This window comes from Arachis hypogaea, chromosome 17 (genome assembly GCF_003086295.3).
Source record: "Arachis hypogaea cultivar Tifrunner chromosome 17, arahy.Tifrunner.gnm2.J5K5, whole genome shotgun sequence".
NCBI lineage: Eukaryota > Viridiplantae > Streptophyta > Magnoliopsida > Fabales > Fabaceae > Arachis > Arachis hypogaea.
In genome coordinates, this window is record NC_092052.1 from 19648884 (window position 1) to 19662109 (window position 13226).

At 32.0% G+C, this 13226-nt stretch overlaps 1 protein-coding gene and 1 long non-coding RNA gene across 2 annotated transcripts; one reads left to right on the top strand and one right to left on the bottom strand.

The window, feature by feature from the left end:
• Positions 1–1122: 1122 nt before the first annotated feature.
• On the bottom strand, positions 1123–5607 carry LOC112765951 (cytochrome P450 714C2). Its single transcript, XM_025811816.3, has 5 exons — positions 5156–5607; positions 4670–4896; positions 3318–3568; positions 2452–2821; positions 1123–1704 (listed from the first exon to the last, which is right to left on the bottom strand). Exons 1-5 carry the CDS (start codon positions 5448–5450, stop codon positions 1279–1281), a joined length of 1569 nt encoding a protein of 522 aa, XP_025667601.1. The 5' UTR covers positions 5451–5607; the 3' UTR covers positions 1123–1278.
• Positions 5608–11639: 6032 nt separating this feature from the next.
• Positions 11640–12599, top strand: LOC140180912 (uncharacterized). The gene is made up of 2 exons (XR_011875044.1): positions 11640–11760; positions 11876–12599. It is a non-coding gene; the product is annotated as an uncharacterized lncRNA (long non-coding RNA).
• Positions 12600–13226: the final 627 nt, after the last annotated feature.

Here is a 13226-nt window from a genome sequence, read left to right on the forward strand (position 1 = left end):
TTTCACTGGAAGGATGGAAGGTAGCCATTGACAACGGTTATCCACCAACACACAGCTTGCCACAGGAGGACGTGCGTGCATGAACAAGAAGACAGAGGAAAGCAGAGATTCAGAAGACAAAGCATCTCTAAAACTCCAACATATTCTCCATTACTGCATAACAAGTAACCTTTAATCCATGCTCTATTGTTTATTTGAAATTCAACTGATAAACATAATTGATTTCCTGACTAAGATTTACAAGATAACCATAGATTGCTTCAAACCAACAATCTCCGTGGGATTCGACCCTTACTCACGTGAGGTATTACTTGGACGACCTAGTGCACTTGCTGGTCAGTGGTACGAGTTGTGAAAAGTGGGATTCATAATTCGTGCACCACTAGGCTACTGATCCTTTGTCACCGGAGGGTGGGGATACCTGCAAGGGACTCCGATGCCTAAGTTAGCAAGGGTATTAAGCAGGTTTTTTATAGAATCAGAGTATAAGTTATACCTGGGTGCTCCAGTGTATTTATAATGGTGTGGAGTGACCTTTTTAGATAAGATAAGTTAGTTATCTTATCTTATCTTATCTTTTGAGTGAGGTCATCTTATCTTCAAGGGAACCGCCCTTATCTCTATAGGTTTGGGCTGCCTTCGGATTGGGGTCGTATTCCTCTATTTGGGCCCTTTATTGGACTTTCCTAGCAATTTGACCGAGCTCTTTGAGAAGAGGTCGGATAGTACGACCTGAAGAGGTCGGTTGCTTTGTCGCTAACCATCCCGAGTCAGACAGCTCAACTCAGGGTATGAACAATTATCATTCAGTCCGTCTCATCATTTCCATTATCCCATTTCAACCTTTCAACCATTCCCATTTCTCAAACTTCTTTCACCATCATAAATTACTAAAATTAAGTTAATCAAACTCTCATTAGAGGAATATAATAACCTTTAAGACAATCATCAATCCAAACACATTTATTGAACTACTTCTTTGGCACTCTAAATTAAAATCGTTAGTCTTCTAAAAATAACCTGGAAATTTTTCTATTTTCATTTTAGGAATTTAACTTGAATTCTTCCTAGTTTCCTTTGGTTATCTACTTATTTTTAGTAGGAATAAAGAGATTAAGGACGGATATGAAAAAATGCTTATAATGTATGTAACTACTACAAGAGACATCCCTAACGCACATAATTATTGGATTACATGTAACATTCCTATAAAATAACTTGTACTAATTAACCTTCATCATGAAAGTGTAATACACCTTTTATTAAGGAAGAAATAATTCAAAGCTTTTTAACTAATAAATTGACTCCATATTGAGGCTCTACAAGTAACTTAAGAGAAGGTGAATGGATATATTCAGGGGAAAGAGAAAAAGAGAAATTAGACAAAATAAGACTTAACAATATCTTGAGTTCAGTCATGGCCAAATCTCTTCCAAGACAAACTCTTGGTCCCATTCCAAAGGGCATATACATGTGTGGCAATTTGCATGCACCACTAACTCCATTTGCAAACCTTTCTGGCTTAAATTTGTAGGCATCAGATCCCCATATATCTGGATCTGTATGTGAGGTTAATGGCATTGCCCAAATTAGTACACCTTTGGGAACATTAAGATCGCCAAATTTCATATCCTTTAAGGCTTCTCTTGAAATAACAGGTATTGGAGAATAAAGGCGTAATGTTTCATGAATAACCATTGTTAACTGCCAAAATAATAAATGTAAGTTATGATTAGTTATGTCTAGAGAAAACACTATTAGAACTTGTAGATATGAGAACATATATGATATATGAGTATATATATGATGATGAGGTCAAAGAAGACACATCAAATAAATAAAAATATATGGAGGAAGCCGAATGAACATACATGATGAGAAGTAGTTGGGAAAAATCTTACAGAACTTTTAAATTATGCACGTTTATGTTGCTAGCACACCCAATATAATTTAAAATGTCAAATTATAATTTCTCCTTTTTCAATAATCATCGGTAGCATACAAGTCTTTTTTTTCCCTTTTTAATATAGAAAAAATATAAGCAATTAATTTTTAATTAATTCATATCAGTAAATATTTTATTATAATTTTTTTTAATCCTCACTTTTTGGAGAATTTAAAATTATAATTTAAAATAAAAGAATAATTTAAAAAAGTTATTTGATATTTACTAAAAAATAGTTAATTTCTTAATTAAATTTGTATAGAAAATATCTTGTCTGGAACGGTTTACTGTTGGGTGATTAGGATGGAAATCATGGAATGATTCTATAATTAAACTATATTTGGTTGGTAATTAAATCAATAATAATGTTAAAAAAATAAAAAACAGTCAAAATTTATTTTATTTAATATTTATTAATTGTTGTATGATAAATAAAACAAATTCTTACTAATTTTTTTACTTACCAAACATTTCAATATCATAATAGACAGCGTAATGATTCATACCTGTTTCATCTTACTCAACATAGTAGAATCTGGGATTTTACCATTGCAAATTTGAAGTGCCTCTGCACGAACGAGATCTTGCCACTCTTGATTTGAAGCCAACAACATGAGACACCATGCAGCAGTAATTGCAGTGGTTTCATATCCTGCCACGTATATAGTCTTGCAGTTATCAACAATGAAGTTTTCAATGACCCCTTCACTCAGGTTACTGTTCTTAGCAGCCTCAAGAACCATTTGCAGTAGGTCTTTAAATTTGTTGTTATCATCATTAGCATATTTTTTTCTATCCCTCACCACTTCGAGTATACAATTTTTTACATCTTTTTCTAATTTCCATGCTTCTCTATTGTTCCTTGTTGGCAGGTATCTACAATATGTAAAACATCAATAATAATTAGTGATTCATTTCGTACGAAAAAAAAAGAAAATAAAAAAATTATTACAGAGATACGCATAAATATCTGACTTTAGAATATATTTAATTTATTGTATTAATTAATTATAGTTAATTTGTTTAGTACTTTCGATTTCATGGCAAAATTTCGCTTATTACGAATGCATAGAGATATAGCAAAACGAAAAAGTATAGAAAATTAATTTTTAATTAGTTAACATTAATTAATTTTTTTAGAGTTTATAATTTAAACAGGTTTAAAATTAAGAATCATTTAAAGTTTAAAATTTAAGATAAACAAAATAATTTAAAAAAATAATTGATGTTGGCTGAAAAAAATTTACTCTGCAATATTACTCTAGCAAAATTAATCAGTAGTGTAATAATCTTTCACTCTTATGAAATATTAAAATATCAACATGCATTCCAACTAAAAAAAAAATTAATAAATAGATAGATATTCTCTTACTTTATTATTCCTGGAATCCATATAACCAAAGAATTCTTGGACAGTATCTCTTGAAGAGCTTCAAGTTTTGAGAAAATTTGCTTGCCCTTAGAGTAATTGCTACCAAAGCATGCTCTTGAAATAACGTCCCCGGAGAATTCTCTAAAGTACTCATCAACTTTTATATTTGCACTTCCACCATTTTCCTTTATTATATCATCCCATGAGTTTACCAAAGAAGTAGCACATTCACCAATCATAGTCATCATTCCCTAGGGAGGACGCTTGAAACACGTTGTTAGTTAAAAGGCCAATTTAATTTATAGAAATTCAATAGCAAGATAAACATGTTCTAAGATGATCTTTGAATATAGACAAGTAAACTGGTTAAATATATCTCTGACTAATTTGACATTAAAATAATATCGTTTTGTTCGAGTGATTAAAGATAAACTTTTAACCAATTTAACGATGATAGTATAGCATTTAATGATTTCTTTATCGGTGGAAACTCAGGTAAAGTCAACTTCACATGAAGTTGATATTTGAGAGCCATTAGATGATTTGACTGATTTGATTAAATATTCACCTGAGTTTTTACCTTCTTTATTGTGCTACTTAGGCAATTTTTTTTATGATGAGTTAATGATAAAAATGATAGAAGAACTGCATTGTCTCACATAAAATAAAATCTATTTCTCATTTTAGACTATTTTGTATCATAATATATATATAATTAAAAAATTTTGTTAGCATAATAAAATATGATGAGATGAAATCATTAAAAAAGTTATTTTTATAGAATTAATAGTCAAATTAATCCTTGAAAAATAAGAGGTTTTTAAATTTGTCTTTAAAAAATTTTATTAATCAAATTAGTCTTTAAAAAATTACAAATTAATCATATTTGCCATTCAACCACTCCATTAATAATTTTCATCAACGATTAATGATGTGAAATGTTATTTAATTGATGATAGCATATATGACACTTAATATGTTCAATTAGACGCTGACCAAATATGTTTATGAAAATCTATTAATTTAATCACTAGGTTGGGAATATGATTTATGTAATTAAGAAAAAGAACTAAATTAATAGATTTTTATAAATATATTTGGTCAATGTTCAATTAAACATGTCAGATATCATGTATGTTGTCAATTAACATTTTACAACATCAATCGTTGATAGAAATTATTAATGGAGTAACTAAAAGATAAATATGATTAATTTTTAATCTTTGATAGACCAATTCAATTAAGAAAATCTTTCAAGAACAAATTTAAAAAATATCTTATCTTCTAATGACTAATTTAACTATTAATTTTTACTCACCGTATATTTCAAAATATTTCATATTATCATTTACCTTAACCTTTTCCATGTATAGTTCGGGAGCTAGAATCTTTCTTTGGTTGGCCCATTTGGTCCCATTTGAAGTTGCAATGCCCTGACCAAGCAATGGCCCTAGAGTTTTCTTCTCATACGAAGGCCTTCCCAAGTCCAAGGATTTGCATGTGATAATGTCTCTTACGATCTCAGGTTTGTTCACAACCAATATTTGTGTGTTTCCAATAGAAAACGTGAATACTTTGCCTGTTATTTCAATAATCAATATATTAGAATTAAGTATATCGATCTCATTATATTCTGAGACTAATTATAAATAGGCTGATTTTGTTCTTTTAATATAATTATTGAATGAAGGTTCCAAATTTAAAATAAATAGAAGAACATAAGTCATAGTAATAAATATATTTTAAAAGAAAATGATCCTACAAACATAAGAACATATAGAGTAGAAAAGAATTAAAAAAAAAAAATTTGCAAGTAAGAGAAAACAAAAATTATATACCATATTTTTGCTTCCATGTCTCAATGAAAGGGAAGCTAAGTGAAGCACAATCATGAACATCAACGGGTTCCAAATTAGGAGATTTTGGAGTAGTTGTTATAAGTTCCTTGGCCTTCTTTATTTCCCAGATATTCCCAATCATAAAGCTTGGAGTTGGACCATTTATACCTTGATTACTTAGCTTTGATCTCAGCCTCTTTGGCTTCACCACAAGATCATTGTACAACATAAACAACACCATTGACACAACCAATGCAAAGGATGTCAGAAACTTAGGATCAAATTGGAGCACCATGGCTAAAGAACTCGTTTGATCGCACACAAATAAAACTCAAGTCGCTAGCTGTGGGGGTGGGGAGCACAAAAAAACACACACACATATATATAAAAAATTTTAAAATGTTTTAAAATATATGCCATGTGAGCTTGCATTGTTTTGTTTAAACAATTCTATGCACTGAAACACAAGCGGCTGTATCGCCAACAGCAGCAATTTGACTTCTTGCTTAAACACATTACACATGTCCTTTTCGTTAATAATGACTTGCATTATCTATCCACGGAAACCAAAGTCGTTGGAGCAGGTGAAGTGGAGTATTTTTTTATTATTATTAAAGATATTAGTAATAAAATAATAGAAAAAAAGAGTGGTTGTGTTTTATTGGCTTCAATTATAAATAGAGCACAATATGTTGGAATTTTTATAATTTCTTAATTTAAAATTATCTATATTAAATTATCAAAAAAATACTTAAAAATGTGGAAGTATATTTTAATTTATGAACATGATTGAGAGAATTTGATTCTTATGGTTTTTTTATTTTTTTTTTAAATAGAACTGAATCGCAACTCTGGCAATTTTGATGTATTGAAGATCAAAACCTTAAAGTTACTATTTATCATGATTCTGAAAATCGGATTGTACCAGCCGTTTGACCGGATTAATCGGAAATTGGTCAGTTAGTCGGTCCGGTCAATACCTAAAATCGGCCTGCAAAAAATCGGTAAAAAAATCGGCCAAATCGATAGTTAATCGATAAACCGGATGAACTGGCCGGTTTTTTTAAGTCCGGTTCTCCTCTTCAACACCAAACGGCGCCGTTTTGGTTTAATTTTAAAAAAAAAAGAAAAAAACAAAACCAAAACGCGCAGTCCCAAAATACCCCCAATCCCCTTTTCTTTCTTTCTCACTCTCAAAACTCACCAAAATCCCTAATTCAAAGGTGGCATCTTTGGAGAGCAGCAGAAGAATGAGCGGAGTGTTTGTCGGAGCACGGCAGCGGCAGAGGAAGAAGGCAGTGGAGCTATGTCTGAGGTTGCTGTGCATGCCTTCCCGAGCTTCTCTACTTCACTCTTCTCTCTTCTCTCTCACTCTCAGTCTCAGTCTCACCAAAATGGCAAAATGGCCTAATCTATCTCACTCTCAATCTTAGATGCCACCACTCTTCTCTGTGTGTGTGTGTGTGTGTGTTTTAGGGTTTAGGGTTTAGATCCCGCCACTCTTCTCTGTCCTCCCCGTCGTCGGCCGCCTCTTTTTCGTCGTCAAAGACGCCCTGTCTCCGATCCCGCCACTCTTCTCTGTCCTCCCCGTCGTCGGCCGCCTCTTTTTCGTCGTCAAAGACGCCCTGTCTCCAATCCCACCACTCTTCTCTGCCCTCCCCGTCGTCGGCCTCTCTCTCTCTCTCTCTCTCTCTCTCTCTCTCTCTGTGTGTGAAGCATCAAGCACCACTCTGTGCGAAGTGCGAACATACCCGTGCTGCTGTGGCCTCTTCGCCGTCGCCGTGAGTTCTTCAATCTTCGCCGTCCCTCAATATATTGGTGGTCTTCTTTATTTTCACTGATTTCTTCCCTTTTTCACTTTAGTTTTTTATTTGTTTCCTCTATTGTGTGTGAAACGAGTCACTGCTTATTTATTAATTTTATTTATTGTGATTTCTGAGTTGCTTCACTTGTTTGTTGCTGATTCTTTTTATTCTTAGTTGATGGTGCTATGATGCATTGCTTCACTACATTGTTTATCTTGAAATTTTTTCTGGTTGAGATGTTTATGACTTTATGCTATGATTCTGATTTTGAATTGTTTATGAGTTTATGCTGATTTTTCTAATTTGGTGATTCTGCTTCTTGTTCTTTCTGATTCTGAGTTCTTGATGTGTTGTGGTGGAGTATGGAATTTTTAAAAATTCTAATGTGAATATGCTGATTTTTCTAAATTTTGATTTTTTTTTTGTCTATTTTAATTTTTGCTAGTTATAAAATTTGATGTTTGAAATAATTTGTTAATTTTTAACCATAAATAATTTATTATATAAAATTGTAAAATTTTAAATTTTATTAACCTAAAAAATATTAAATTTAAATATTTAAAATTATATATTAATTTTTTAATAATTTTATTATATATTTAGTTAAACCGGTTGAATTCCGGTTTAATCTCGATTGAACCTTTAAACTATTGAACCAGTCACTATCGGTTCATTGATAGGTCCGGTTCTTGTAACCTTACTATTTATATTTGAGTGTGACACCCATTAAACCCTAACGTCCAAAATAGTATTTCTGATTTTATTTTCATTTAATTTTAAATCAAAATAATAATAATTTATTTAATTCAACATTTATAACAATAAATAAGATCACCATTGTATAAGTCATTTAATGTGAAATAGCTTAATTTATGTATAATTAATATATGTATTACCCATAAATAGATTAAAAAATAATAATTTTCTAACAATATCCCACTTGAGCTATACATATATATTTTCTTAAGATAATCATCTTATAAATTTTATGCGTGCATCTGAATGCTATTTCCTTAATTACTTTAACAATTTGGTCTATCTCATATATATCAGTTATGAAATTATCGCAGTTTCTTTTACATTAGTGTCGCGACAAAACCACGATAATCACTATACTAATATACTCAATGACATAGATCAAATTAGATGAGAAAATTCAGAAATTATATGCGAAAATTATCTCATGCATGCCTATTTTCAACTAGTCAAACTTTAATAAACTTTATGAAATCACGAAATACATTTGTCGCTAAGTTGTCGCAATTTTAATTTAGCGAGCGATTTGGCAACTGCAATCTTGTCATAAAGAAAAAGCTATATCCTACCTATTTTGTAGCGAAATACTCACTAATCTCGTTGGAAATTCGTCGCATAGTTTTAACAACTCCAAAGCTAACCGAGAAATTTTAGAAGTAATTGGTCGCAATTGAGTTACTAATCAAAAGCTTATTTAGTGAGGAATTAGCGACTGATTAACAATTGTTAGACTTTCTCGCTTATTTTATGTTGCTACTAATTTGTGAGAAAAAATGTTAGTACTTATTCTGTCCTTATTTCATGTTGATACTAATCGCTAACCTTTATATAAATCCATGAAAAATTCATGGAATTGCCAAGCACGCTAATGTAATTTGTCATAATTTTGTCACTAATCTAAAGTTATTTTAAATGAGAGAATAATTAAAGTCCCAAAATCGTGACTAATAATTAGCTAGCTAATTTTTAATAACTAATAATTTACAATATTCTAGCAAGATGTCAATTCTAAAAAATGTTACAAACAACTAAAATCAAAAGGTTTTTCTTAAAAAAGAATTTTTCCCCTATTAGATCACAAATTTGTCATTATTTTTAATGGAAAGTTTGCTGTTAATTTGAATTGAAGTTTTAAATTAATATATTTTAAAGACAAGTTTAAAAATTCAATATTTTTAGAAAATAGGAGCATAATGTTAATATTTTCAATCACAAAATATACTAGAAAAATATATAATAGATAAGATAATTAAATTGTTATATATAAGGATTTATTTGTATATGATTATTATTAATTAGAATCATTTTAGAATTCATTCAATAAAGATTAACTTGAGCTAGCTCTTGAATTAATTAGGATCGTCAAAATGAGCCAAATCTGTCGGACTAGCTCATTTACTTGACTTAAATAGATGGATATTTGACTCTAAAATTAAACTCGTAAAAATACAAGTCTAAACAACTTAACCATAGTTATCAGAACTGAACCGGTCGGCCGGTTCAACCAAAAAACCAGTGAACCGATGTCCTATCCAGTTTGGTTCATTATTAAGATCGGACTTGCAATTAACTCGGTCAACAGCGGTCAAACCCTTGAAAATCGGGTGATTTTGTCGCGAATCGGAGTCAGTTTAGTCGGTTGACCCGCACTTCCTCCTTGACCCGCGTGCTCCACACGTAGACCAGCAGGGTGTGGATCACTATAGGAGCATCGATTTGAATCCCCTTCAAAAAGTGGCGTCTCTAAGGTTCGATCCTTAAACCTGAGAGTGAGTAAAAGATGGATATTTGACTTAAATAGATGAATATTTGACTCTAAAATCAAACTCGTAAAAAATGCAAGCCTAAAGGACTTAGCCATAGTTATCAGAATCGGACTGGACCGGTCGGTTCGACTGAAAAACTAGTGAACCGATGTCCTATCCGATTCGGTACATTATTAAGACCGGACTTGCAATTAACTTGGTCAACGGCGGTCAAATAGTTAAAACCGAACGGTTTTATCACAAATCGAACTCGGTTTAGGCAGTTGTCCCACACTTTCTCCTTGACCCATGCACTCCACATGTAGACTAGCAGGATGTGGATCGCTATAGAAGCATCTATTTGAATCTCCTTCAAAAAGTAGCTCTCTAAGGTTAGCCTCCATCTCACTGTGACAAGTGAATCTTCAATAGATGTAATGCTTATAATCATATATATGCCATATTATTTTATATGTGCCACTAGTAGCTAGATTTTTTATTATATTTATTCATTATTTTATGTATTATATAAAAGTATGGATTATATCATAATTTACATATAATTTAATTAAATTAAATTTAAATAATATCAAATGTTATTATCATTTAATTTTTATTTTTAATATTTAAAATTTAATTTTATTATAACTTTATATATTTATTAAATTATTATCGGATTAAACGGTTCGACCAATAACTCACCGGTTGAACCACTGACCCAATAGTCCAGTAATTTGACTAGATTGATTGTTGGTTCGGTTTTGATAGTTATAGACTTAGTTCGATTAACCATAAAAAATAGTGAATTAAGATTTTTCATATTTATTAAAAAAGTTTTTATCTATCTTATAAATTTTATTTATTTATTTTTTTGAAAAAATCAAAATAAAAATTTAAAAGAAAAAAATTAATAACTCAAAAAACAAAATAAGTTATATTAATTTAAAAAACGTTTAATTTCAAAATTAAAAACGCACAAATGAGCGCCCTTTCCATTACTTCAAATAAAAAATTGTGTATAAGCGCTCTTTACAGTACTTTAAATTAAAAATTGAAAATTCCATTATCTCATAATAACTTCCTTTTATCATTGGAGCCACCGCTATAGAAAGAGAAAAACAAATGCTTGAAACAACCCCAAATGACCTAACCTAACCCTCCTTAACATTGTCTCTTCAATGATTCCTGCGCCGAAAATCAGTCTCCCACACCCACAATCAAAGACTCAGCGTCCCCTATCGTGCTCCCGCTACTCCGCCATCAGCGCTGCCGGACAGCACTAACCCTGGCTTGCATCCCGCGACCCTTTCTTCTTCCTCTCCCTTCCTCATAGCGCATCTTTGTCTTCGTCGTCCTCCACGACTCCACACATGCCGCAGCAACTCTTCGACAATAGTGGACACTACATTGCGTGGTGATTCACTGTTTGGTTGTCATCTGTTGAAGGATCTTCTATATTATATGGTTTCATGAAGATTGCATCCTTTTTATTTATTCTGTACTAGCAGCATACATGATGATTCTCTTAATCTCAATTTCTTTGGCAAACAATAAAATGGGCTCAATAGGTGTACTTATTTAGGTCATTCTTTCGTCTATAGACCCACACAAGTTAATTACTGAGTCAGTCATAACATAGAAGCTCCTTATGTAAGACCCAAACACTCACTTTTGCCTATTAGTTATCGTTCCCCGCTTGTGGTTAACTTTGGACCCTAAATAGTACAACTACCAAGAGAAAGAATTTAAATTTAATGTACTAACTACCTTTTGATCGTATCCTGTCACATTAGAAAATGTGGTTCGGTCTTGCATTTTTTACTTGAATGGTCATGCAAATGCAAGACTCAATGCATCAAAATTGAAATTCACTTTATATAATATAAGATACGATATCACGAGATTTAATTTAGAGATATCTATCAATAACTTCTAGTCTTCTACATCTAAACTTCTTTATATTTTCTTATGGTTGTGTTATAATTAAAGTGAATGTATATGTAACACATGGTGGTACTGTAAGCTTGTTTTCTTTATGTGGAAGCAGAACATATTTGCAGTTTCTTGTTTTTCTTTGGAAAACAAATTGGCACAGTAGTATTGTAAATAAGTTTGAATATTTAGCTTTACAAAGGGACAACTTCTAAATTTATTATTCATACGTCCTTGTTTTCCTTTCAAAGGTAAGCCAACACTGCCCACAAATTTTGAGGAGGTTACATGGGCAAAATTGAAGTCTGTTATTTGTGCTATATTCTTAAAGCAACCTGACTCTTGTGATTTGGAAAAGCTTTATCAGGTATTCCTAGATATTCTGTTATTATTTATTATTCACAGTTGGGTTGGCTTGGGTTTGTCCTATGAATTTTATGGTGAAATAGCTCACTAGTATTTTATGGTGAACTCTTCTATAGGCTGTCAGTGATCTTTGCATATATAAAATGGCTAGAAATCTTTATCAGCGAATTGAAATGGAATGCGAAGTACATATATCTACAGCTTTGCATTCTTTGGTTGGACAAAGCCCAGATTTTGTTGTTTTTCTATCTCTAGTTGAGAGATGTTGGCAGGATCTTTGTGACCAAATGTTGATGATTCGGGGTATAGCCTTGTATCTGGATAGGACATATTGAAGCAAACAGTAAATGTACGGTCTTTATGGGACATGGGCTTACAACTTTTCTACTAACATCTTTCATTATCTCCTGAAGTTGAACACAAAACTGTTACCGGTCTTCTAAGAATGATTGAAAGTGAAAGGTAAATCCTTATGTTACAATCCTGATCTTATAAATGAATGTCAGACCTCTTTATATATGATGGTGGCAGGGAGTGTATTTCCTTGGTTTTTCTATTTGCTGTCATCATAGATTTTATGTTTCTTCTTGCCATTACCTTGCATGGGCTGAGTTGATATGACACTGATGAGACCCTGAGGGAGCATGTGCTGTGAAAATACTTGTAATATTTCTAATTCCCTGTTTCAAAATATATCAGTAACCATTGTAACTGGTTGACAAACAAAGGATAATTTTGTGAATAGTTTTGGCTTGAGTAGTTTGTTAATTATTTTTTAATGAATTTGGTCCAGTAGAATACATCTTTATTATATATGACCATTATTTGTTGTTATGTGAATTAATTTATCTCTCTTACCATAAAAAAAAAGATTAGCTAAATTATCATGTTTTTTGGGAGGGGGGAACGGGGGCATAAATGTCCTTTTGTGATGGAGCTTTCATTTTTCTGTTGTTCGTCTAGTATTTCGGATTAGGTGAAGCAGTGGATAGAACGCTTCTAAACCATCTTTTGAAGATGTTCACAGCACTGGGAATATATGCAGAAAGCTTCGAGAAGCCATTTCTTGAATGCACATCTGAATTTTATGCTGCCCAAGGTATGAAATACATGCAGCAATCAGATGTTCCAGATTATTTGAAGCATATGGAGGTGCTTCCTTTTCTTTATCCCCTTCTATTATCTTTTTAGCTTGAATTGTTGGTATTTGTATGTGCTCCTTTAAGTAGTTCTTTAACTATTGCATCTCGCCATGCCATGTATGTACATGCATAATAGTTATCTTTGCATAGTTGAACCCTTCCTACATATCACATTGTTTATGTACTGAATGGATATTTTAGTACTCATTTTTGCAGACAAGATTGCAAGAGGAACATGATAGATGCCTGATCTACTTGGATGCGAGTACTAGGAAGCCGCTGATAGCCACAGCAGAAAAGCAACTTCTTGAACGTCATATACCTG